At 43.7% G+C, this 24,739-nt stretch overlaps 1 protein-coding gene across 13 annotated transcripts in view; it reads right to left on the minus strand.

Annotated features, from left to right (window-relative positions):
• Positions 1–24,739, minus strand: part of DOCK10 (dedicator of cytokinesis 10) — a 147,925-nt gene that overhangs the window by 112,015 nt on the left and 11,171 nt on the right. For 6 of the 13 annotated variants that reach the window (XM_072042217.1, XM_072042218.1, XM_072042220.1 and 3 more), the window contains exon 1: positions 13,489–13,965. The exons of 5 other annotated variants lie outside the window; for them this stretch is intronic. In XM_072042217.1, the coding sequence (XP_071898318.1) occupies positions 13,489–13,653 (165 nt within the window). In that variant the 5' untranslated portion in view covers positions 13,654–13,965. Of the gene's footprint in view, positions 1–13,488; positions 13,966–24,739 lie in introns of those variants that run through there. 2 more of the 13 variants (XM_072042227.1, XM_027464807.3) reach the window with 2 other exon arrangements.

The raw sequence follows: 24,739 nt of genomic DNA on the forward strand, positions 1-24,739 counted from the left end.
CCCCTGTTGCTGCTTTTGCCTTGCCATGATAACATTTCTACCGTTCAAGAAAATACTCTCAACAGCAACATCGTTCTAGCAGCTTCCCAAGGTGGAAAAACAGCTGCACTCAGCAGAAAACCAGTCTCATGGGTCCCATGCCTGCTGCCATTCCTTCTGCGCCCTTTCAGGGCTTGGGATGGCAGCTGCTTGGCGAAGCAGGACGAGCTGGGCGTGCTGTGCCACCGTGCTGCCAGCCGGCCCCCTTCGCGGGTGTGAGTCCCTCCAGCAGCACCGAGCACATCAAGCTTCTGTTCCAGGCATCTTTGCACAGGTTGAATAGAAACACGGCTATACGTACTCGCTTTAGCGAACAAAATGCTTCTTTTTACATCAGCAATCAGGCTGGAAGAATAAACTTTCCATTAGCAATGTTGTCCTGCTGATGCATACAAAAACCAAATATGCAATTACTTTAATTTCTTCTTTAGTTTGATCCACTGGGAAATTTCAAACAAACATTATCCTTTTGTTTTCATCTACTTGGACTGGAATCAGCCCTTGATAACAAAACACGTAGTGATGAAGGGCCATAAAAGGCCATTAAATAATTTAATCATCTAAATTTACTATCTTCAGACATGTTGCGGCTGCCCTGTTTTTTGGCTTCCATTGCATGCTTTTCTGATTGTAATTCTAGTATCTGCTATTCATGTCCATCCTACATTGCAGCAACGATTTTTCATTTTATTTACCAAGAAAAGCTCAGCTTCAGCAACATCTGGTTTACAAAGAGAGTCCACATTTCCACCCAATTTTCCAGCTGGAATAGCTGAAGCAAAAGGAGGTCAGGCAGCTCATTTACTCAAGGTCACAAACAACATCTATAGTGCCATAAATACATGTGTACATGTATATACACACAAAAATAACATATCCTATGATATTCTCCTTTTTTTTTTTCTTTTTTCTAAGTACTAAAATACTCTTCCCTCCATGCAAGCTGACAGTACAACCATTATGTTTGATTTTACACACTTAGAGCATATATTCAACTTCATAAGCTCCTGTAACCTCTCTTCTACTGCCTGTAGGTGTCTTAAGCAACTTAAGCTCTTGCTTTAACATTTCATCATTTAGCTCCTATTGTCAAAAGGTAAATAATGGCATTTTTGAAAAGAGGAAAATTTCAAAGTACAGATAAGCAAGATTACTCACTTATTTCAGTGAGAAGAAGGAATGCAACATAAAATCCTGCAAGTCAAATGGACATTAGTTCACTTTGGTAGTGGAAAAGAGAAAAAGACACCTTGCATCCTTTTGATATTCCTTTTCTCTTACCTGATCTCCTACAACAGTAAAACTGTGAAGTCTAAGAGTTACAGCACACAATAACGTATTTCTCACTCTGACATAATTGTCTGTACTTCCAGACAACTCTTTCACTTTCCCAGTCTCTGTTTCTAATTTCTAAACTAAAAACTGCTAATCTTCATACATACTCATAACAAATGTGAAATCTTCAGTATTACCAAAATAAGAAGATAAAAATTCTGGGAAAAAACAGGCGGGGCAGTGTTTGGGATCCCAGAACAAGCCCTGTGGTTTGTGAAAGCCTGTGTAAAGTAATCAACACTGAAGATAACCCCAACCTTGGCAAAAGGAAACATAACATACTCCATTGAGTTCTACTCCCTCAATTATCCCAACCTCACAGCTACAAACAGTTGAGGGATGTGCAGGGTCCAGATGCACAGGCATGCTACCACGCATCAGCTGGCTCAGAGGAAAGGTCCATGCATGTGGCCAGCAGGCTGCAATAAATGCCCAGTAATTCACGTGAGCAGGCAATGGAATTGACACACTTGCAGGTAAGAGGCAAGACAATGAATGGTAGAATATTATTTCAGTAGCAAGCAAAGTATCGAATGTTCACCTAGATGCCATGCTAAATTGCAGTTTCTGTGAGCATGACCATACTGAGAAGGATGAAAATTCATTTAACTCAGCTTTCTGGACCAGTGAGTTCACAGATGCTTATGGAAAAATAAAGAAACCAGTAAGCATAGCAGTATTTCTCCCGTATACTCCTCCAGTTTCCATTCACGCAGGCTCCCAGCCGAGGTACCATCCTCCATATTCACTAATTCTCAAACACTTTCCTGTCATGGACGTACCCAATAATTCTTTAAATCTATGCAAGCACCAAGGACGTTAAATATTTGGTGGCAAGGAAATCCACAGCTCAAATATTCATTCTGTTAAGCAAATTTTCTCTTCACTTCCCTCCTCCCACCCCAAAGTTGTCATCCACTAGCTTCAAGTGATGACCCCAATTTCTCTTGTTGAGAGTAGGAACTGCAAGCAAAGGCTACATGTGTGACACCATTTTTGCTTTTTCAGCTTCCATCATATCCCCTCATAGTTGTTGTTCAGGCCAGCCCAGGTCCACTCTTTACCTACACGGTCACAGTCTACTGATCCTCCTTCCTCATCCTTCTCTGTAATTTTACAGTTCCAGTACGTGTGCTTTGAACTGTGCTGCGTATTCAAGACCTCCCAGGAAGCTGCTACAGAACTCTGTTATCCAAGAATAGATCAAAAAGCAAATTTACTTTATGATTTCTGAGTGAGCAAGAAAGCAGGACCAGAGCTACATGTATGTCATTCTTAACACAGTAAAGCTGCTGTAAGCATCCGGGTCCCAGCCTCTGCAAAGCTGGGAGCTGAATCGTAGCCATTCCTCTTCCTTTGCCTTCTCCGAATGGTTTTCTCTAACAGGATGAATGTCGGCCAGTATTTCTTCCCTTGTGTTTTTCCCCGCTCCCACGCCTTGCTCTTTGTAGCCAGCAGTGAAGACAAGCCCTTCAACCTTCACTCTTGCCTAACCACCAGGAACATAAACTGGTCATGGACAGCCTGACTCTGTAATGCATGAGCTGGAATTTTTGTTTTATTTTTTAATTCTGGAAAGTCCAGAAAACTCTCTCTTCCCGTCAAAATAGCTGGAACATCTTGATTCATTTCTACTAAGCACCACTTGAGCTGGACACAAAAGCAGCGGTCAGAAAATCAGAAGCTAAGAGGTTAACTTCTGATTGCCTGCAAATACACAGCACAGCCAGGCAGAAGCAAGTGCCAGAAAAGGATGTGGATGGGAAACAAAGCAGTTTGCTGCAGTTCTTCCTCACTCAGTTCCTTGTTCTGCTTGAAGCACTGCAGACATGGTCTGATTCTAGGAGCAAATCCTTTGTAAAAATATTTCCAAGAAATACGGTCGCCTTTTGAATGCGTTTCACAAAAAGCAATGTTCAGCCACCAACTCAGATTATTTTTGCAGGCTCATGTAACATAAAATTGCCATTGATTTTGTTTTAAAAAGGAAAACTGGCAAGTACTTTTTACGTGCAAAAGCTTTTGGCAGCTTAAAAATACTGTGTAAAGAAAATTCTCAGTGGGAACTGGTACAAACTTTTGTGTCAACTCATCTCTCAGATATTTCATGTGGGCAGGTCCATTTTGGTGTATTCTTCAAGAACAGCCTTTTCTGTAAAGCAAAAACATTTTAGAGCTCCATTTTATTAACCAGGATTTACAGTTTCTGTTTTAATTCGATTCAGTAAAGGAAGACAAACATATTGGTAACCAGCTTAGGCAGGATTCACTTCTGATTTGTATATGAAATGAAGCACACGCTAAGAAGCATGTCTGTTATTTCCAAACACTTCTTCAGTTCAAACCACACTCATGAGTTTTCCTTGTACTTCTGAACATCACTCTGAGGCTTTCTGTGCTTGCACAGGTGCCCAAGGAAGTCAGGGGCATGCCGCCGGAGGGTTTCTGAGCAGCAGCAGGTAGTGGCCACGTGAACGCTTGGCTCACCAGTCCTGCCTCACCAATGGCTTTGCCACACTGCCAGCAGAAACAGAGATTACCTGACAAAAGGGGCAAGCCACAGCATGACCAACAAATTATAACGTATATCTCAAATACTGGAAAAATTATTCATTAAAAGTCTGCACAGAAACAGGAAACGTTTCCCCCTGGACTGACCAGCGTGGAGGTCAGGATGACTCCCTCCACCCTCTGCCCGTGTGCTGCTCACAGCCATGCAAAGGATGTGCCACGAGGCACACCTGGGAGCCGAGATGGCCAACAAGGGCCTGGGCTTCATTCGCATCAGGTCAGCCAAAAGACAAAAGGAAACCCAGTGGCAGGACCGCGAGGCCGAGGAAGCTGGGCACTCCTGACCACGAACAAATGTTCAGCTAACCCTACAGATTGCTGCACCTCCTGTAGGGCCTTGCCTCATCTCCCTGCTTAAAACCAAAGAGCTGATGGTGGTCAATAGCTGGAGGAGCTCAGGCACTGCAAATAACCCAAGCAGTCACGGCCTGGCCGAGCACATCCAGGCCTGAGTGCCAGCTGGTGAGACCGCAGAGGCAGCTGGACACAGCCTGCACTTCCAGGCAGCTCGAGGGAGATGAGGAAAGGCTCCTCAAGCACATGGGAGAACAGGGTAAGGACAGACACAGCTAAGGCACTGGGAAAAGAGAAATGGAGATCGACTACTTGAGCACCATTTGTATTCTTCACTTTCAAGCCCCAGGTAGCCAAAAGTGAGAAAATAGAGGCGCGCTGCCAGGCAAAGTTTCTCCTAAGAAATTGTCTGCCTTTGTAATTGCATTAAGATCGGACCTGCTGCACAGTGAGCTGTAGCACATGGTTGCACAAAATTCACCGATGGAAGAAACCTCTCAGAAGGAGAGTGGCGTGTCTGGTTCCAGGAATTCACACGTCAGTAATTAATCTCCCCACTGGTATGGTTTATGCTCTGAAAGAGCTAATTTTAGCATATAAGTCACAGCCTGCTGAAAGCATCAAGGTAGCACCGAAATTGCGTTGCAATGCCAAAGAGAAGTTGTCAGTGATGATGCCAAGATGTTTAACTCCCAACATACTAGTTTCATAGCTCATCACTGATTGATCCAGCAAGGCCAAGGCCACACACATTTTCCACTCTCTGATTTCTTAAAAAAAAAAAAAAGGGGGGGGGAGGAGGAGGTGGCAGGCAGCAGAGTTATGCTTGTGATCTGTTTTTCTTTTTTATTGCATTAAAGTCTAAAATGTATCCTGCTGCATTTACACATGTAAAACCAAGAGCTCAATCTGGCTGTCTCATCTTCAAGCATGTATCAATACTAATAAAAAGAAAATCAGCACAGCAGTTGACAGATGAGAAATGAGGAAAAACAAACACCAAAGGCATTAAGTATTCACTTCAGTTGGTTCCATACACTGCATTCAGAGTGATCCCCGAGGCCTAAAGAAGTCTGACAAACATTACAATGGCTATTTTTCATTGCAAACCACACACACAGATTCTATTATATTTTAAGCTAACCACAAATTGGCAATAATTATTAACAGACTGCAATTGTAAAAGTAAGATATTGCACACATTCTTTCTGTTCAGACAGAACATAACATTTTGTTCTGAAGAGGCACCAATTTAACAGGAAGCAAAAAGTACAGTTTTTATAATATGCATTTATTTATGCAGGTCCCTATGTCTAAAATAAGAGTCCCAGTGGAGATGAAGTAATTGAGCCCCGGAGCAATGAGGGAACCAGGGTGCTGAGCTTCATTCTGACCAGGGACGTGTCTGCATGTGCACGGTTACCCCACCTCAGAGGAGGAGGTCATGGTCCACGGTCTGAGCCAGCCTAGGCTGGTCTGGACATGGAATAGTGCCCCACGATGATGCCAGCCCCTTGCCACCCAAAACATCCTTAATTATTAAATAGTGACGTGTTTTTTGATGCTGATTTCTAACCCTCTACCACGGCACACCTCTCTCCACGCAATAATTCAGGCTACAGACTTGGTTATTCAGAGGAAGTGATTCAAAAGCTGGAAGACCAGAAACTGCTCCTGTATTTCGCAGACACTCCTCTTTCCTTAGCTCCAGACACTTTGATGACACCGTGCCTGCTTCTGTGTTTCTGAAGCAACAGCGCTGCGGTGAGCAATAATTCAGTTACTTGAGCACCTTGGCAGAGACTTCATTTCTTGTTTCACATGCTCACAAAAACAGAGCTGCCAATTAGTGCTAGCTGAAAGGATTAAATGCACTGAAAGTCTGCTTAGCCTTAGTAATGAAATCCTGTGTTCTGCCTTTACGCACCTTATAACCTTTGGTTAAGGGAAGAGCAAAACCATTCACCTGTGTTTGTGCAGTTACTCTTAAGCTGCAGGAGGCATCGTGACCTGGAAGTCATCTGCATGCACCCACAGACCAACAGCAGTCATCTAATAGTCAAAAAGAGGCCGTGCCTTTCATCAAAAGGACGAAATGATACAGGAAACGTAACCTAGAAGTCAATCTCTTGAGAGTTCTTAGAAATCAGGTGGCAGCTCTCTTGGGATGCAAAGCAGTAGACCAGGCTTTACAGCACATACAGTAACCACGCGATTTTAAAGCACAGATATGCTCATAGCACATATTCCTCAGTTTGTCTTTCTGCCACAGCTCTGACCCTGTCAGCAGCCACACAGGCTTTCTGTTTGAAGCGGAACAACTCAGCAGCTGGTATTAGGGAAAGGGAAGTGAAATGACTCCTGTTGTACCGGGCCACGTCACCCCACCTTGCTGGCCACAGGTTGCAGGAGAGGCTACAGAGCAACGGGCACTTTCTATGTACATGGAAACCAAACAATTCTGATATATGGAATAATATATGTGTATATCTCTACGAAAAAGATGAAGGCTGATAGAAAACTTATGCAAGTTTAGCAGCAACATGCCCAATTCATTTCAGATGAGGGGAAAGAGCACTTTCCTCTTGGCTTCTCTCCCCCCATCTCCAAGCCACTCCTCTCCCACCAGCCACAACCGTGCTCCCCTCACCCACCCCGGGGTCAGCAGCCCCGGACCTGCTGTGGGAGGTGAGACATTGAATCATTTCAACTGAGACACAAGCCTGGAACTATGTGGGCAGCCCAAGGTGCACATAAAAAGAGAATGCCTCTGAAAGCAGACCTACATGCTGCCGGTCACAGATATATAAAAGTTTATTTAATACATTCTGCATTTCTGCTGAACACTGTACCGCATAACGACAGTATGAAACAGAAAACCTCTGCTGCCTTCTGTGTTTCTGAGCAAGAAATACATTTCAAAGCACTTCTTGGAGTTTGCAGAACTTCAGAGATATTATTGTGGTTATTTTTGATTGCTCGTCCTGTGCCTAGTGCTTGGCATTTAAATCTATGTTCACTCTATTATTACACAGATTTTTCTCTTTTCCTTACTGCCTACTCCATGGTGAATGTATTTAATATTGCAACAAACACAGGAAAGCAAACAAACAAACTCAAGATTTGTGCACAGGGCTGACTGGGTATAATCTCAACCTATTTACATCATGTACTATGGAAGATTTCTACAACCATAGCTCGCCCAATGCCAGAATCCCAGGCCTGTCAGATCACTGGGATTTTGTTCCTAACTCTTCCTTTATAAGATGGAAATACTTCAACATCAACAGAAAGGCACAGAGGAAGACCCAAAGAGCAAAACACTCAAGGAAAGCAGAAAGCTGGCATTTGCTTCAGCCCATCAGAACTGGAGCCAGGCAGAACGGCAGACAGAGCACTGCAGACAAAGCTGCCAACTGCAGCAGATCAAGCATGTGGATGCATAGATTTGCTTATAAATGTGCTTAGTAGGCGAAGCAGCACGGCTGCAGATGGCCAAAGCCTCAAGGTGTTCTGTTTGCTTGTTTTTAAAAGTTTCCCTCTTTTCCATTTTGGCCTTAATCAAGTTACTTTAGCTTTCTACAGGTCAATTGTCTTCTTTCCCAAGACGCATTTTGAGCGCACATCTCAACTGCATAAAACCACGAAGCCTTCATGAAGCACTCCCGGCAACTGCAACTGACAGAGACTTTTCTATGTTCTTTTGAGCTACATTCTACCCTTCCTAGTAAAAATAAATAAATAAATAAATCATCTCCTGTGGAGCATATTTTTACCACCTGCTTTATTGTTTTGAATCCACAGACTTCACAAGCTGTCAAAGGAACTCAGTTCACAGATTCATAACAATTTAATTCCACATACTATCGTGCTGTACACATTACTTCGACATTAATAAGAGGGGAAAGCAATATAAAATGTTGTTGCTCAAATCACAGATCTAATCGTATTAAAGTCAGATGGAGGAGATTTCCTCAGTGGAAAAAGAGTGGTTTTATGCCATCTCTTTTTCAGTCAGATGCATACTTCAACTGTTACTGCAATGATCTTAAATATGAAAATGAATCCCTGTTTTGGGCTCATTCTCATCTGTGTTTAAGAAACTATATCTGCTGCTTAAACTAGTAAAAACCAAAACCAAACCAAATGTCTTGTAGCACAGCAGAGCACACACTGCTATAAGAAGCGAGGTGGGCACCATCCCTCCTGTACCATCCTGCTGATTATAACACCAGTCTCCACCAGTGCACACCCTCTGAAGGGAAGAGTTCATTGCTAGGGACTTACCAGCAGGCCTACAGAGCATCAGACACAAGAAAGAAGTCTTGAAGACAGCAGCAGCTGCAAAAATGGCTTTTTGAAGTAAAATTGCATTTTATGCGTCACTTTACATTTTTCCTCTCTTTGCACTTGAACATTATTCATTTATTCAAACATAGTCCTGTGTCTGTTCCTATTGAGGTCAAGCGCCAAAGTGGATGTTGATTAAAGACAAATATGTATTTTAAATAACAATGAATTTATTTTACATTGAAGCTTCTGACTTGAGCTGAGAGATGCGAATGAGTATTTCTTCTGAACTTTCCAGCCCTGGATAATTTGGCCTTTCACGGACACTCCCCTCCTCCAAGACATGGCTCCTCTTCACAGAGTTAAACCTAACACTGCCCTCCACATCAACTGCCAGCCCTCCCCGTTTAGAGGCTCTCTGCAACATGCCCCTACCCATAAAACCAGCAAGTCACAAGGGGGAGATCTCAAAATGATTCCTAGAAATGCCATCTACTGATGGCACTGAATGTGCCTATGTTGCAAATTTCAGTTTGGTAAATGCATGCAGAGGAGAAACAAAGTATGAACTATTTAAACTAGAAACAAAGTTAATGCACATCGTGCAACAAAACTTAAGGAACAAGTCTGGATGTATATTTAAGCATTAGATGAGAGGTTTGTCAGGAAAATATCTTAAAGCTGTACTTTTATCTTTCCTACTGCTAGACCACAAGACTAAGTTTCCATTGACAAAGTGACACAAGAAGCAGCTCCACCAGTGCCCCAGCTCTGCCTGCACACGAGAGCAGAGAAGCTAACCTGTGTCTGTGACAGGGGAGGTTCTTGTACTTCCTGCGTAACTGGAACGAAGAGAGAAAGCCTCTGCAAGTTGTCTCTTTTCAGAGATGACAAATTGAATCGAGAGGGTAATAGCATCACCTCGCTGTTGCTGAGCTCAAGCTAACATGTCACTTCGAGTTACGACGCTGTTCAAAACGTGAAGCATTTTGCCATGTGTTCCTGTAGCTGGGTACCAGGGGAGGGGGAAAGTCGTACCCTCAAATATTGTGCTTTGCTCTTATCTTCCACACGAATCTCGGCTGCCAAAGTTCATAATAAATCATGTGAAAAGAAAACAATCAGTGACCTAGTAGATAAAGCTCAAGTTGTGTTCTAGTCATCAGCTCCAAATGCCAAGTGTCATCTAAGCATTAGCGCTCCCTCTCCAAACAGTTCTGCATAACCCCAAGAACTAAATTTTATTTCTTCAGGCACCTTCCTCTTCCCTTCCCCCCTCAAAAAAAACAAAAAAACCCCCACCAAAAACAAACAAACAAAAACATAAAAAACAAAACAAAAAACCACCAGCATGTAGTCATTTGCAAATACTCTGCACAGAGTGTATATATGTACATATATATATATATATATATATATCAAACCTAACCACTTCATGGATTTTTTCTTTTTTTTGATAAGTAACAAATAACAAGACGGTCTATTTGATGCAAATATTCAACTTCTACATCTAGCTAGTGGCTGCTGAATACCTATATTGCTTGTTTCTGATAGCTCCCAGGATTCTCTCCAGATAACACATTGACAGAAAATTTCCAGTTCTGTCTTTTTTACATCTCTCCCCTGTTCCATGGATCCTGTCAGCATACTAACCTGCCTTATCCTGGACACGCCTGCTGCAACACCTACAGTTTCCATACAGAAATATGAGGTGGTTGATAAGTGATAGCTGCAAGCTGTACTGGGACCCTCTCCCTTTTCCAGCCCCCAGCTCCTCTGCAGGGAGCTCTGCAGGGAGGTGTGTGCTGGGGGGCTCACCCCCGGCTGCGGGAGAGGAAGAGCCACAGGTGAGCAAAGCACGCTCAGAAGCGAAGGGCACAAACAGCCTTCATTCATATGGCATGGGATAAGCAACTGGAAGTGTAAAAAAGGAGCCTTTTTTTTTTTTTTTTTTTTTTTTTAACCATACCTACAGGCCAGAGATTTTCATGCCAGAACTATAAACTGACTTCCTCTAATGCCTTTTTTTTTTCTTTTTTCCATTTGTAATGTTTGCAAACATGACCATTAAAGGCACAATTCCTAGGGCAGCCTACGCAGATGTTCCATTTCAGAGTTAATAACGGGAGATGGGGCACATCTGTGGTGCCGTACGCTTACTGCAAGTATGTTAGCATAGGCAGCCTCACAATTGCTTTCCATATCAAGGCAACATTTAGATTTTACTTTGCTCTCCCAGGGCAAACAAACTCGCAAGAACGCGCAGCAGAGCTGGGGACTTAAAAAACCCATTCATAAAGGAGGCCCAGTTTATCTTCCAGGGTCGACACTAAATCCTAACAGTCCTGGTAGGAAGCACGCCCCAGGGGCACAGCAGCTCCAAGGAGGCAGACAGGCCAAGTGCCAGCTCGGCAGCTGACAGGAGCCCACCTGCAGGTCAGGATGCCTCGGGGTCTTCTGCACCCTGGGACTTCTTGGCCCCTCTTCTTTGGGCACCCCGATCACCCCCTGCCCCCAGACCTGCGGGCTAGGTGGTCTACTTGGGATCAGCTTAGCTCCTGGCATCTGCACAACGTGAATGATGATGTTTTGAGCTAAACACTCTTCTACTTGTCTACATAATTGTCTCCACTGTATTATCCAGACATAAACTTCAATGATCTACAACAGACCAAGGAAGGAAAAAAAATGGTTAGGACTGTAACACACACTTTATTAAGATGCAGTAGCCTCCAGTCCTCTTTATCATGCTGCTTATTTGAGTAACACATGAATTTTAGTGGAACCAGGACCATCAATTCCCGTCACAGAAGTGCTCTGAAGCAGTGCTTCCTTCTGAACTCACCAGTTCTCCCCATCACTGGTATGCCTCCCTGCAAGGCTCGATGAGGGTTTATTTTAGATAGTTATGCAATTAACTGCTTCTAGCCTGCCTATAAACAAAAAACCACAGTGATAACACCCATCCAGAACTGCAAGGCAAGATGCAAGAGGCACGACCATTTTTCCAAGCTGCCCAGCAGCTTTCCCCTGCAGCTCCCACCGTGCCGAAGCCAGCCCCATGGGCTGCTCTCCCTCTGCTTCTCCAAGGAACTGGGGCAGACAGGGATCCCACAGATCTCCTGGGAAAGGGCAGGATAAGTGCCGGTGCATTAATGCTGCTGCCCTGTTCCCTCGTGGAGTTACTACCACAGGCAGAGGGCTTGAGACCAAAGCTCACACCCCGCAGCAGGTGACAGGCAGACGCCTGGCCATGCTCAGCGCCTCTGGGCATCCCCCTCTGGGCATCTCTTTGGGGCTGCCAAAAGCTTCCACAGCTCCTAGTAAAGCCTCACTTCTCAGAGCCCTGCTCCCACAGGATTTGCCAGCAGGGAACCACAACCCAGGCTACCACTAGCTGGTGTTGGGGTACAGGGTGTGCACTGCGCTGTTTGCTGCCACTTTGCCCAAGCCCACCCTTCTGTAGTGAGGGATGAGGCAAGTTGCACTGATGATTCAGACTCTGACATGCTGCAATTTCTTCCAGATCTTTCTCAAGTCATTATGCTCGAAACTACTACTGGGAGGGAGACAACTACTTGTTTAAATGCTGTTGAAGTAGTTTATTTAACCATTAGATGTGGAAAAAAAAAAAGTTTGTTTTATATATACACCGGATTTTAAAGCAAAAGATGCTTAAGCATCAGCTTTGCAATGATGAAATCCACGCCCTGTGTCCTTGTGACCAGTAGCCACAACCCCTGCACTGGATAATGCCCTCAGCTGATAATTAAAGCACAGCTTGGATTGGATCCTAGCTACTATAGTTGCCATGACTGCAACACACGCCTCTATGGGCAGCAATGCTCTATTCAAACCACTGCCAGACCTCATGACAGCTACTAAATTCTCCGATGTTACCATCACCCACTTACGTTTACGTTACTGCTCTGTATTACAGCCGGGTGTCAGGGGATGTGCTTTGGACCTGATCATAGCATCCTTCATAGAGAGGAGAAAGAAACAAAAATATTTTCCATTGCTCAAATACTATACCTGATCACTCTGACAAACTGGCAAAAATACTATCTGCAGCGTCTTGGTAATATAGAAATATAAATATATATATATATATATATATATATTTTACCAAGTAAGAGCCACACAGTACTAAATCGCTGCCATCTCAGACCTGAGCTGCTTCAAGATGGTAAAGTTCATTCTGCGTGGATCAGCAAGGAAGAGCAGTACCTAGGTGGTCAGCACATTCTCCATGCTGAAGCAATGACTTGTAATGAAAACAACCTTGTCACTTATCCGTTATAAAGCTATACTGCTTATTTTATTCCAACCACAAAATAAAAACAAGCCAGTTTTAATTCAGAGAGAAAATGACTCCCGGAGACAGTGTCTTTCAAGCCCCCCTCTGTTACAGAACCGAGGAAACTCACTGAGCCGGGAAGTGGCGAGCTGCAAACATCTTGCTGCTGCAAACAGTTTGCAGCAAAGACATATGGGAGCTGATCTGCAAACAACTCGATATATTTTCCAGCTGCATCCTGGGTGAAAGGAAAGGGGTTTTGTCTATCTTTCAGGTTTGTTTTTGTTTTTATGATGAACAGACTTGGTAAACATTTTGTAAGCTGTCTGCTGTTTGGAATTCCAAGTCTGAAGTAAAACACGACTGCACTACAGGCTCCAAAGCTGCTCGTCTCACAGATAGTAACAAAACCCATCAGTAAATTAAACAAACAGAACAGTTACTTGAGCCTATGAGTAGCTCGCAGCTTTAGCGAGAGATTAAAGTAACATTTCAGCCGTGTTTGTGAACAGAGACAGCAAATCTACCAGGAGAATAATCTATAGTAGCAAACAGCCTGTCAAACGCTCTCTCCCTCCGATTACGTAGTCAAAGAAAATAAATGGCACAGCATCTGTAATAATAATTCTGACAACTCTGCTGATTAAAGTATACCGTACCATTATGATGAGAGTCCTGGGTCTGCTCATTTCATCGTCGCTATCCAGCGGCAGGATTTCATGTGACAACTCCTCTCGTCGCCGTCGTCTACAAATATGTGGACAGTTCCTCTGTACCACAGAACGAAAGGCTTGAAGCAGAACAATGCTGGCAGCACAACCCATATCTGCATCCTGAAGCCTACAAAATAACTTCTATGTTTATGCTATGTTTGAAAAACAGTGGCTCCTTGTCCCTGAAAACAGCCTACAGTGCAGCTGCAGCCAGCTCGCTCTCCAATCGCTTCCTTGAGCTCTGATCATCTGATCACAACCGAATAGCTTGGATGCAGATAGAGGAAAGATTTGATCCACTGAAACTGAAGCACATGCAGCATTACGATCCTTTGCTCTCTCTCCCCCTCTCCCTCTGCTTCTGAATTCACACGAGAAAATGTGCTCCCTCTCTTGTACGATAAGCCTCCTCCTCTGATTCCAGTTTCATGGAACTGGAAGTATGAAAGTGCCGAGTCCAAGCACACCAGCTGCTCCTTACACACACAGCCATCAACAACTGGCAGGATCAGTTCACATACCTTTTAAAAAAAGTCATGTGCAGCAAAATAATAGCAAACATCTGGAAAGTTATTAGCTCTCATTAGCAGCATTGCTGTTTTTAAAATACTTCGCTTAGGGGTGTTTTGATGCTAAAAAATGTTAGAGCTCACTGAGGGATTTGGGCTGTAATCTTTTTGCTTCTTGCGATTTTCTGAAGCACAGCAAGCTCATTTGAGTTTTAAATGTAGCTAGTGGAAAAAAAAAAATAATCTGGACTGCTTCATCCAGCTCATGTTAAAATAGCCGTGGCTCTATGAGAACCAGCAGTGTTCAGTTCTGAAATGCCTCTCAATAGCGCAGTTGTTGTGTGTTCCCACACATGCATTTGTTTTGCAGAGTAAGGCATTTTTATGTCTACATAGGAGGCTTGTTTGAGAGGGGTCTCTGCTAACGGGGTCTCACACTGAAAGAGACACTGGGGACTTGCCAAGAAGGGTAAGGGGAACACAGTTTAGTCTTTTACCCATCGGGATGCAGGCAGCTGCAGGCTGGCAGTGGGAACAAGAAGCCGCCCTGGCTCCTGCCGGACAAGCCACGCAAGCAGCACTCAGAGGTGCTCGGAAATCACACGGCTGACCTGGAAACCCAGCGTGGGCTAATGGTGCATAGTGTAAGGTAAGAGCACTCGAGAGGAAGTGAACACTAAAAATATATACAGAAAATGGGTTTCTCCTACACATCGGGAAGACTAAATTTCCAATACGGTTTCCAGAGAAGCTGCTTTTAAGCTAATATGTCTAACTTTATTATATGTGCATCCAAAAACATATTTACTTTTCATCAGAAGGCTTTGATTCCTAACGAAAGCCACGAGAGCTTTGTCATCAATTTCCTTGCAACCTTATAATGCAAGTTAATGTAATCTCTGTAAATAACACTCCTCCTCACAACCTCAGGCAGGAACTGCACTGAAAGCATTCCGTGGAAATGTTTTCTTCTGGCTTTGATTAGAGTTTAATTGCTTAGCACTCTGGCAAAGGACACAATTTTAATTAAAGCATTCGCCAGGAAAACTAAATCCGTCCCTTAAAAGCAGTGAGCCCATTGCTGTTATTTCTTGCCCAGCTTGCTTTGAGTGCATCCAGAAAGGGCGAGGAGCAGCAGCGGGCACAGCCCAACCCCACGCACGGCTCTGCCAACGCACCTACCGGCTCGGCCACCCGCACAGCTCCAACTCCACGTGCTGAAAGGCTGCCTGTGCCCGCCCTACAGAGGAGGCCGTGTACCATGCTTATTATTTGGACTTTTCTAATGTGATTACAAGAGCACAGTGGCACAACTGTGTGATTTCTGCACTGAATCTGCAATTCTGCCTGCTGCTGTTGTTTATGTTTCCCTCAGTCCCCTGCCTGCTCCAGAAGCGAGGCTGATACCTTGGCCACACAGAAGATGCACTTGGCAGCTGGCAGAGCTGAATTCCTACTCTAATTCCAGCAACATCAACATGGGCTTGGGTGACATCCTGCATAATGTCTGTTGCTGGCTGTTATGGCAACTGTTCTGCTACCTTGGGGCTGCTAGCACATCCTGTGTGTGCCTGCACGACATCTTCTGCTCTCCAGGGTTTAGCTGGCAGGGATTTTTATGAATTTTGGTTTCCAACACTCACACACACACACACGTGCACACACACGTGGAATAGCATCCTAGGGCTCGACCCAAAGCTTTGCTTTGCTCCCAGTGAAGAATCTCATTCATTTCAGTGGTCTTTGGATCAAACTGTTCCCTGCCAGTGGTCCGAGTGACTTCATTACAATTATTTGGGGATTAAGATATTATTAGGTACAAGTAGGAATGACATAATCCTGGCATGGCATCTCCTACCAAAGAAAAATGAGACTTAATCCAAAACCAAGTAAACTACAGAAGCCAAAAGCAGCTAAAACTGTATGTTCAGGCCATGAGCAAAATTCAAGAACTGCAAAAACTTAGCTAATGCACACAGGGAGGGAAGTAAAAAAAAAAAAAAAAAAAAAAAAAGAAAAAAGAAAAAACATACCAATCTGTGAAGAAACAAAGAACCTAAAACCCAAACATTTCTGTTTTAAGAAAATCTCACAAAGCATGGGAAGGAGATTTCCCAGCCCAATAAAAATGCCTGGACATCCCATGCAACACACACAAATTTTGTTTTTGTAAATGTGGGGGTATGCTCAGCAGCATACATTATGCTTATGCACCAACTATTAACAGCATCAGTTTCTCTTACAGTGAAACGTTAATCACTGTTTTGTGTTAATTAGGACTTTAATCCAGAAGCTGAATTCACTGAAACCCTTCGGGAAGCAAAATCCTCCTTTGTGAAAGCAGGGCCTTAATTCCCCATTTTGAAGACTTTGGCAAGGAGGCTGGGCTCAGGAATATCCCCATTCAAATCCACCCGCTGCCATTCGCACTCCTTTCTTCACCACCAGTCATTTCAGCTGTGCTCAAGTAGCCGTGTAACACCAGCATGACAGTTTACAGAACAGGCTGGGAGGCAGACCATTAGAGGAATCCCGATTTAAAAAAGAAATAACTGAAACACAGAGAGGCAAAAGAGTTATTTTAAACCAGATGATTTCAGTGACCCAGTCCTTGGCAGCTCCAAGGGCTGGGTCTGTGCGGCAGCAAAGCCGTGCAACAGCAGAAGTGGGTCACGCTTGCCATGGCTTATAAAGGCTGTGGTAATAAAGCAGAGGTCAAGGGCATCTGGATTCTTGAGCTAGTAGCTATCCATCATGGCTCAGCTTCCACATGAAAGAGATGCCAGCTCTACAAACAGGCAGCCAAGGGCCGAAGAGGTGAACTGACTCTGGCAGGAGGTCTGCAGCGAAGTGTAAACCCCTTGTCTTCCAAGCACTGGCTTAAGTCTCTTCTGAAAATATTGCTGCACTTTTCTTTCCACAGACTGCAACATTTTCTAAAGATACTACCAAATAATTTCATGCACTCATAACCCTTTAGCACATCATTTTAAAAGTTTGTTTCCTTCCCACAAGTCTTCTTTATTTCATTAATCTTCCTCTTTGTGTACTTTGACCCTGTCAACAAATTTAAGGCCATTTTAAAGCATGAATTATTCTCCTGGGAAGAAGTCTTTAGTTTTTTCCAAGTCTATCTTACATGAGTTACTATTCCATCTACCACCTCCTGGTACAGATGGCAAATGGCTCCCAACAACACACCAGCAATGTGCTGACAGCTGTCACAGCTCCATGCAGGGACCCACAGTTAGAGCACAACTGCTGGAAAGGTCCAGCTTGTACAAGTAGCAGGCAAACATTTAAAGCAAGTTACAACAGCAAAATTACATTCTCTATCTTGATGCATACAAAGACCAACGAAGTTTTGGTGAGCTACTGTCATCTCTCAGCATGATATAATTTATCACTCCCATCACCCTTCCAAAACAAAAGGAGCTGGCAGACATTATCTTCCCAGCAAAGGGAATTTTCCTCAGACACATCAAAAGTCCGTGTCTCCAGAATTTATTTCTTAAAGGCATTGCAAGGAAAACAGCGAAAATATACACGCAAGTTTGAAAGTCCCTTTTCATGCTTGGATACTTCAGAACAAGCAGTGGAATCCTAACCAGCATCAGGACTTGGGTCAATAATGCAAAATACTCCAAGAGGCTGTCTTTACAGCAGTCTGCTTGATGAAATAAACTAGTCATGAACGCATCTCCTCTTATTTCATGCATCATGCCTGAGGAATGATAGGAACTGAAGCCTTTCAGTGAGCTTCATCTAACTCCCTAAAGCAAGCAGCAGGACATGGTGGATACAGCAGTGTTGCCAACACCTTTGTCCCTGTTCCCTGCCAGGTTGCATGTGGAAGATGGGGGACTGTTTGGATCCCTCCTCAAGAGCTGCCCTACCCTCTCCTCCAGCACAGTTACGTCCCAAACCTTTCACATCTGGATGAGCAGAGAGGCAGTGCAGTGTGAGGCTGAACTACTGCTACCATACAAAAAAAAAAAAAAAAAAAAAAAAAAAGCTTTGAAGTGCACACGGGGATCACCCATTTATTTCAGAGAAAGCATATGCACTCACGGTTGCTAAAAGCTATGAGTAGCCTCAGAGCCTTCTAATACACCTTCCAGCTGTGGTCTTACAGTAATTTAAAAACACTCATGCACTGTATTTCAAGATGTTGCTTCAAAACATTTAAACACCAGAAACAATGAGGTCTCATGCATGGCAGAGCAGGCCCAAGGGTCTTGCCAAAGATGACTCAGAGTCAGAAGGACACGAGAGGCTTTTACATTTCTTTATTTTCCACCAGCTACTCCTCAGTGAACTGGGAAAGAAGCATTTACTTCACTAAGTGCTCAGAACAGTTTCTGAATGACAGGAGACTTCAGCACGTATTTCCTTCCGACTGAGGCACGCAATTCTCAATTAACAACACCAACCACCAGTCAGCACAACCACCAGTCAGCACAACCTCCCCACTTGGCAGTATGTGGTTGTGACTACACGAGAGGCTGAACTCATCCAGCCACCTCATTTCTCAGGCTCTCGCCCCACAGCACTGCAGGACGTTCAGGACCCTCCTGGCACTGCCACAGAGCCGCCACCACCCGCTCCAGAGCGAGCAGGGCTGCAGAAAGCGGGTGTATGGCACCCTCTAGGGAGTAGTACATGAAAGACAAACGCACCGACAGGCACAGCTCTGCTGGCAGGATGACACAAACAGCACGTTTATTAAATGACTATTTATAAAACCTCGACTTTACACGAAGAAAAACGTGACTGCACTACCCAAGCCGTTTAATGGAGTCAGGCGTGCTTCACCACAACTAGGAGGCGGCCCAGAAGAAGGGCGGCAGGATGAGGGTGGCTGTACGTAACCCTTCCAAACACATGGCTCACGTTGATCCATAACCAGGCCCTTAAGCACAGAGAGCTGGCTGCCTGCAGGCTGTCTGTGCAGCGTGGAGCTGGTCATAGCACAGCCAGGCCACAAGGAGCCCGTCACAGCCTGATCGAGCCACTAACCCCGTGCCTACAACTCGCTTGTTTTCTGACTCTACATGCTAAAAACAGAAGCCATCACATGCAGGAATGGGAAAAAAAAATCTGGTAACCACAGGAAGAGACTGCCCATGACCACTTGAGCTAATGCCGCCCTCCTCTCCTCAACTGTGCTTTCCTTTCGTCTTTCACGTTATGCCTGGTGGAAAGGGCTGCACCGAAGTTGTGTGGAGTACTCTGAGTTACTACCACACCACACGTGGCCAAAATACAGAGCTTTTCACCTGACAGATCCCTCAACAAGGTTTGCGATAACGTAGATGTACTGCAGCCACTTAACAGATAAGGAAGCAGACAAAGTGACAAAAAAGACTGAAGTAAGGATTTCCAACAGGCTGGTGACAGAAACTGGGCTGGAACCCAGCACAGAACGTGACACACACATAACTTGCATGCAAATAATTGCCGCGTTCCTATTTCCAACCCAAGTGAAGCCTCCTGATGATTCACAAGTCATTCCTCACTTTGGTGGGTACCTTATTACTATCGCAGCCTCCATGATGGGATTACTCTCAGGTACTTTTCCTAGATTAAGTAAAATGGGAGAACTGTAATCCACAGGCAGCGATTGAAATCTCTATTTCAATGCACTTCAGTGGCTTTTGGATCTAACACTACATATTTTATAGACTGGCAAAGAGCATTGTTGTGGTTTCCTTAAATATGTACCAGGAAATAAAAATGCCTTTATTTCTTTTTTATTTTTATTTTTTAAAAGCATTTGCTTTATAAGAAATTTTATTATCCCATAAAACGGGTAGACTATTATTTGGAGCTACCAACATCCATCCGTTGTCTGACGCAGCACCAAAAAAAAAACCAACCAACATATATTAAGAGAAACTCTGGAAAGAATTTTCACCAGAAGTAACAACTAAGGCTGAGCTAATGCTTTAGGAAGCAAATATTGTACAAATAAGCCATAGCAGAAAAACAGTCAGGAGGAGATGCACCGGACAGAAGTTGTGATGAGGGAAATTGCAGTTAAATACAATAAAGTCACTTCCCCATGAGGGCGGTCAAGCACTGGAACAGGGCACTGCAGTGCCTGTGAGCTCTCCATCCTCGCAGTCTCAACATTTGACTTGCCAAGGGCCTCAGCAACCTGGTTTAGTTGGACTTGCTGTGAGTGCAGAGCTGGCCTGGACAACCTCCAGAAGCTCCTTCCAAGCTACATTATTCCGTGACTGTGTCAGAGCATGGCTTATTCAGCCCAGCAAAACAGAGCCCAGATTTGTGCCCTGTGAGGGCAAGCACTGAACACAACCAAAGCGGAAGAGCTGCTCAAGCCAAAGCCTAAACACAAAGGCAGGAACAAGTGGCTATAAACTGACCATTTAGGCCATACAATTTCACTTTGCAGAAGGCTCTGTTTCCAGCTAACGTAGGAAGGAGCAGAAGAGGCTTCCAATCAGGCTTCTTTCAACTCAAAGTCCTTGCTTATTATTTCAAGACAATTTCACTTTGAGACAGTCTCCCATATGCAAAGAGTTCAGCCAGGAGCAAGGAAACAAAATGGATAATCTCATTCAATTTTCAAACATAAACTTCCACAGCTGGAAAATGAGGCACAAAACATGGATGTAGGAATGCAAAGCAAAATTTGTACATACAGGGGCTAGCAAAACCTGCATTGTCTCAGGTGCTGATGTCTCATCACCCCACTCACCCCAATGGAGTGGCTGCAGATCTATCCTTTTATCTGATAGGAAAGATCCCACAGGAAGAATACATATTATTTCCATAATAACGTGGCTTTGGATCTTTTTTTTTCCCTTATCAGTGCCAAATATCCAATGGCAGTTTTTTCCAAAAGGAAGAAATTGAGAATCAGGAATCTGGAATTTTTACAGAACGTAAACATTAAGGTCTTTTTTTTTTTTTTTTTTTTTTTTTTTTTTTTTTAAATGCTGCTCAAAAAGCCACAAACTTGATGGGTCCAGGCAGAGCAATCCAAGCAGCCTGCCTGCTTTTCTTTATGCCATGCATGTTCCAGCCCTGCCACTTGCAGGAGTAAAGCGCATGGAAAAAATCATGAGTTTCTACACAGAAAAACATGTACATAGGTTCCTCTTTGCATAAAGCATTGGCCTCCACTAGACTAATCATTTTACAGAAGTGGGAGCTGCCTGTATGTTTGTAAACAAACCAACAAAAATGCACCCTGCACTTTTCCAAGTGATCTTACAGAATCCTAGAACAGTTTGGGTGTGAAGGGACATTAAAGGCCACCGAGCTGCAGCTTCCCTGCTGTGGGCAGGGGCACCTGCCCCCATCCCAAGCTGCCCAAATTCCATCCAGCCTGGTCTTGGGCACCTCCAGGGATGGGGCATCCACAGCTGCTCTGGGCAGCCTGGGCCAGGGCCTCACCGCTTTCATGGTGAGGACTCTTGCTTTACTTTTTCACGACACAAGAATGTGCTCACAATATCAAACTGACAACAGCTATTTTAGCATCTAATGAGCTACGTTGTGGTGTTCTGTACCCTGGACAGCTTTTCTGTGCAACATGTGTTTTTCATTTCACGTCTCCTGTCAGGCTTTCACTCCCTTTTACTTGAACTCCAGAAGAGAATAAAATCATAGAAAAACCAAAACTAATGAACCTGTGTTGCTGGTACCAATTAACATTCACGTCCACAAGGCTCTTTATTCAACTAAACACAAAATTAGCAAAACCAACCCAACTGTAAGTTGTTTGGTCTATATTTGTTAAGCTGTAACACAGTCTCTACAAACATATGTCTTCTGGTTGGTATTTCAGGGGAAAAAAAGTCTTTAGAAGAATAATATTTTGATTAGTAACATGTGTGTTTTGAAAGATTAATACTGAACTCCAAAGGAGATTAAAATATGAGCAGAAACTACAAGCTAAATACACATATGTGCAAAGAGCTTTCATTCTCACCGAATGAAATGTCTGGTCGCAAGCCATTTGTTTTTATTATTCATCGTACCTGCCATTAGTACTTTTTATTAACCGATATTCACAAAAATTCCTGTCCTTGTAGAAACATTTCAGAGCATTACTAAAGAAAGAAAAAAGATTTAGCATATAACAGGAGCGATGTCACTCTGTATTTTGTTTTGACACATCTCGAAAGAACTTCCAAGGCATCCTAATAATTTTAGGTAGTGCCCAAATGTTGACCTCTTCTCTATTTAGTCTTCCAGGCCCTCTCCACCCAAGTAGAAAATAAAAAACAAAACAGACAGACAGTGCTTTTCAAGAAGTCTTAATTATTTATGCTTGCAAATGCATTGATTTATTTTAGGGAAGCAATCAGTTCTCTAATTGCGCTGAACATGCAATTACATTTTAAAATAGATGACCAGCTTCCTGGACCACCCTCTCATTCTGCTAGCAGCTGGGCAATCTTAAGGGCCTTCAGTTGAGAAAGCACAACTGTATAAGTAAATAATTTAAATGTTACAGGCTACGTGCTGGAACTTGAACCCTATTTTTTTTCCCCTCATTCTTTTTTAAGGAAGTAAAACGCTCTTGTTGGCTATGCTGCCAAAGCTTTCACTAGAACCTCTGACATCCAAGTGAATAAATGAAAATACCAGATTTCCTTCAAACGTCTTTTTTTTAGACTCTGGAAATTTCAGACCCCACTTCCTCTTAAAACTGCAGCAGAAATTAAGATGCAGAGATAGCATTCATTTCTGCCAAAATTTACTCTGACATATAATTAGTGCTCCAATTGGATTCCAGTCAGACGTTAATGATCATTTATCGCTTTATATGTAACATGACAACGATTTTGTGGTAACAGACTTGCAGCCAATACAACAGCTCTCACCTTGCTGTCATTCACGCTTTCATCAAGCAGTTCACTAAGGTGGGAACAGTTACATCTAAATAAGGGGATGTACACGCAGCTAAACACACTCTGCCAAGCACAAGGTCAGGCCTGGCTACAACCACTCAGTCCTTCTCTTGGCGTGGTGACACTGAATTCATCCAGATTACTCTTCACAAAGATCAGCTGGCAGCGGACTGAGGGCAGGCGCTGGGTGGAGGTGGAAGCCGCAGCACGTGGAGCAATGTGCTGGGGCACAGCATCTGCACGGGCTTATCAGCAGATCTCGCCCTCCAAGGCAGCACCTCCTGGCTTTCAAAGCTCACAGATCAGCCCCTGATCTGAGGGAAAAACAACACAGAAGCTCGAGTACCATCCATGAAGGACTGCTAGGCCCTGAGGGAAGGCAGTACCCTAATCAACTGAAGGCATCCTGCCTACGAGACACAAGAATCAGGCGTGGTGACAGGATAAGGCTTACGATAAAGAGATTCGCCTCTGTCTTGTTTCTTCTACTACCCCTGGGTTGGGGATAGTGCTTGCTTGGCATTTCAAGAGACCAAAGTACCAGTCACCTTACGAAAGTGATGGAGAAGGGGGGCCCGTCACTTTATTCCACATGTAGATGTATGTATCTCTTCTGTGGGACGCACGTCCTCCAGGCACACTACAACTACAGAAACCCAGCACCTACCTATGAGAAACAAGTGCTGGAAGCTCTAACCTGATCCAGAAGAGCACCAGTGTGAGCCCATACTTCACAGGTAAACTGATCCCCACTTCCCAGCTCAACTATGCAGATAGAAGTCAATGTATTTGCGTTGGAAAGATGCTCCAGTGGCACCAAAAAACTAATGGAAAATTCTGTATTTAAAAAAAAAAAAAGAAAAAAACAAGTCCACACAATCTCTTTAAAGCAACAGAAGATATTCAAATCTGGCTGTTTTTGGCATTGTCTTTTATTCTTTTCTTTGTTATAGCCATACCACTGTAGCAGCAAACACCGATGCCCCAGCAGGGTTAGTATTTATGAGAAAGTAACAGAACATCAAACAGAAGAGGAAATAGTGAGTGTTTCCTGCCAAGCTGTCTAAAAACAGTCATACTGTCAGCACTTACACTTCACTAGTTTTCATTTCTGTTATCTTACAGACAAAAAAAGTCTGCTAAGCTGAGCCCGTGATAGTACCAACTAGAAAGTATTATTCCTCTCCAGTCACAGTTCACTTTGTTATTTTTGCACCCTCAAGACTGAAAATATTTCAAAAAAATTCTTGGTTAGTAAATGACAGCAGGACTTGTTTGGCATATTGGCTACAGAGAAAACAACCTGGAGCTCTGACACAGACAAAAAGAACCTGCCCATCACTATTTTGCCACCTTCTTTGTGCCCTGTAAATTCTAGCTGCAGTTAATTAAATGAAACAGTAAACTGCTTATTGCTTCCATGTAGTTTTCTTCAAGAACAGAAAATGTCTTCATAAACAAGAACGAGGGGAGAACGGTATGACAATGTGTTAGGCTTTCAGTAGCATAGGCACCAATCACAGTGTGGTACCCCACAAAGCCCATTATTGAAAAAAAATGTTTGGTGACAATTCTTTGGTTATTTTCCTCTTTTAGGAAGTGGCACACACTCCAAACCATACCAAATATACCCTCACCCCCCTCCAAAGAGCAGCAAAGAACCACAGGCAAACACTCAGATGCCCAGGCAGCTCCGGATACTGGTGAGCAGAGGACTCACCCTCAATAGCCACAACTAAAAGGTGAGGAAAAAACAATGATCTTCTCATCCCTAAATATTCCCAGTTAGTATCATCTACC

This window comes from Anas platyrhynchos, chromosome 9, assembly GCF_047663525.1.
Source record: "Anas platyrhynchos isolate ZD024472 breed Pekin duck chromosome 9, IASCAAS_PekinDuck_T2T, whole genome shotgun sequence".
In the NCBI taxonomy this organism is placed as follows: Eukaryota; Metazoa; Chordata; class Aves; order Anseriformes; family Anatidae; genus Anas; species Anas platyrhynchos.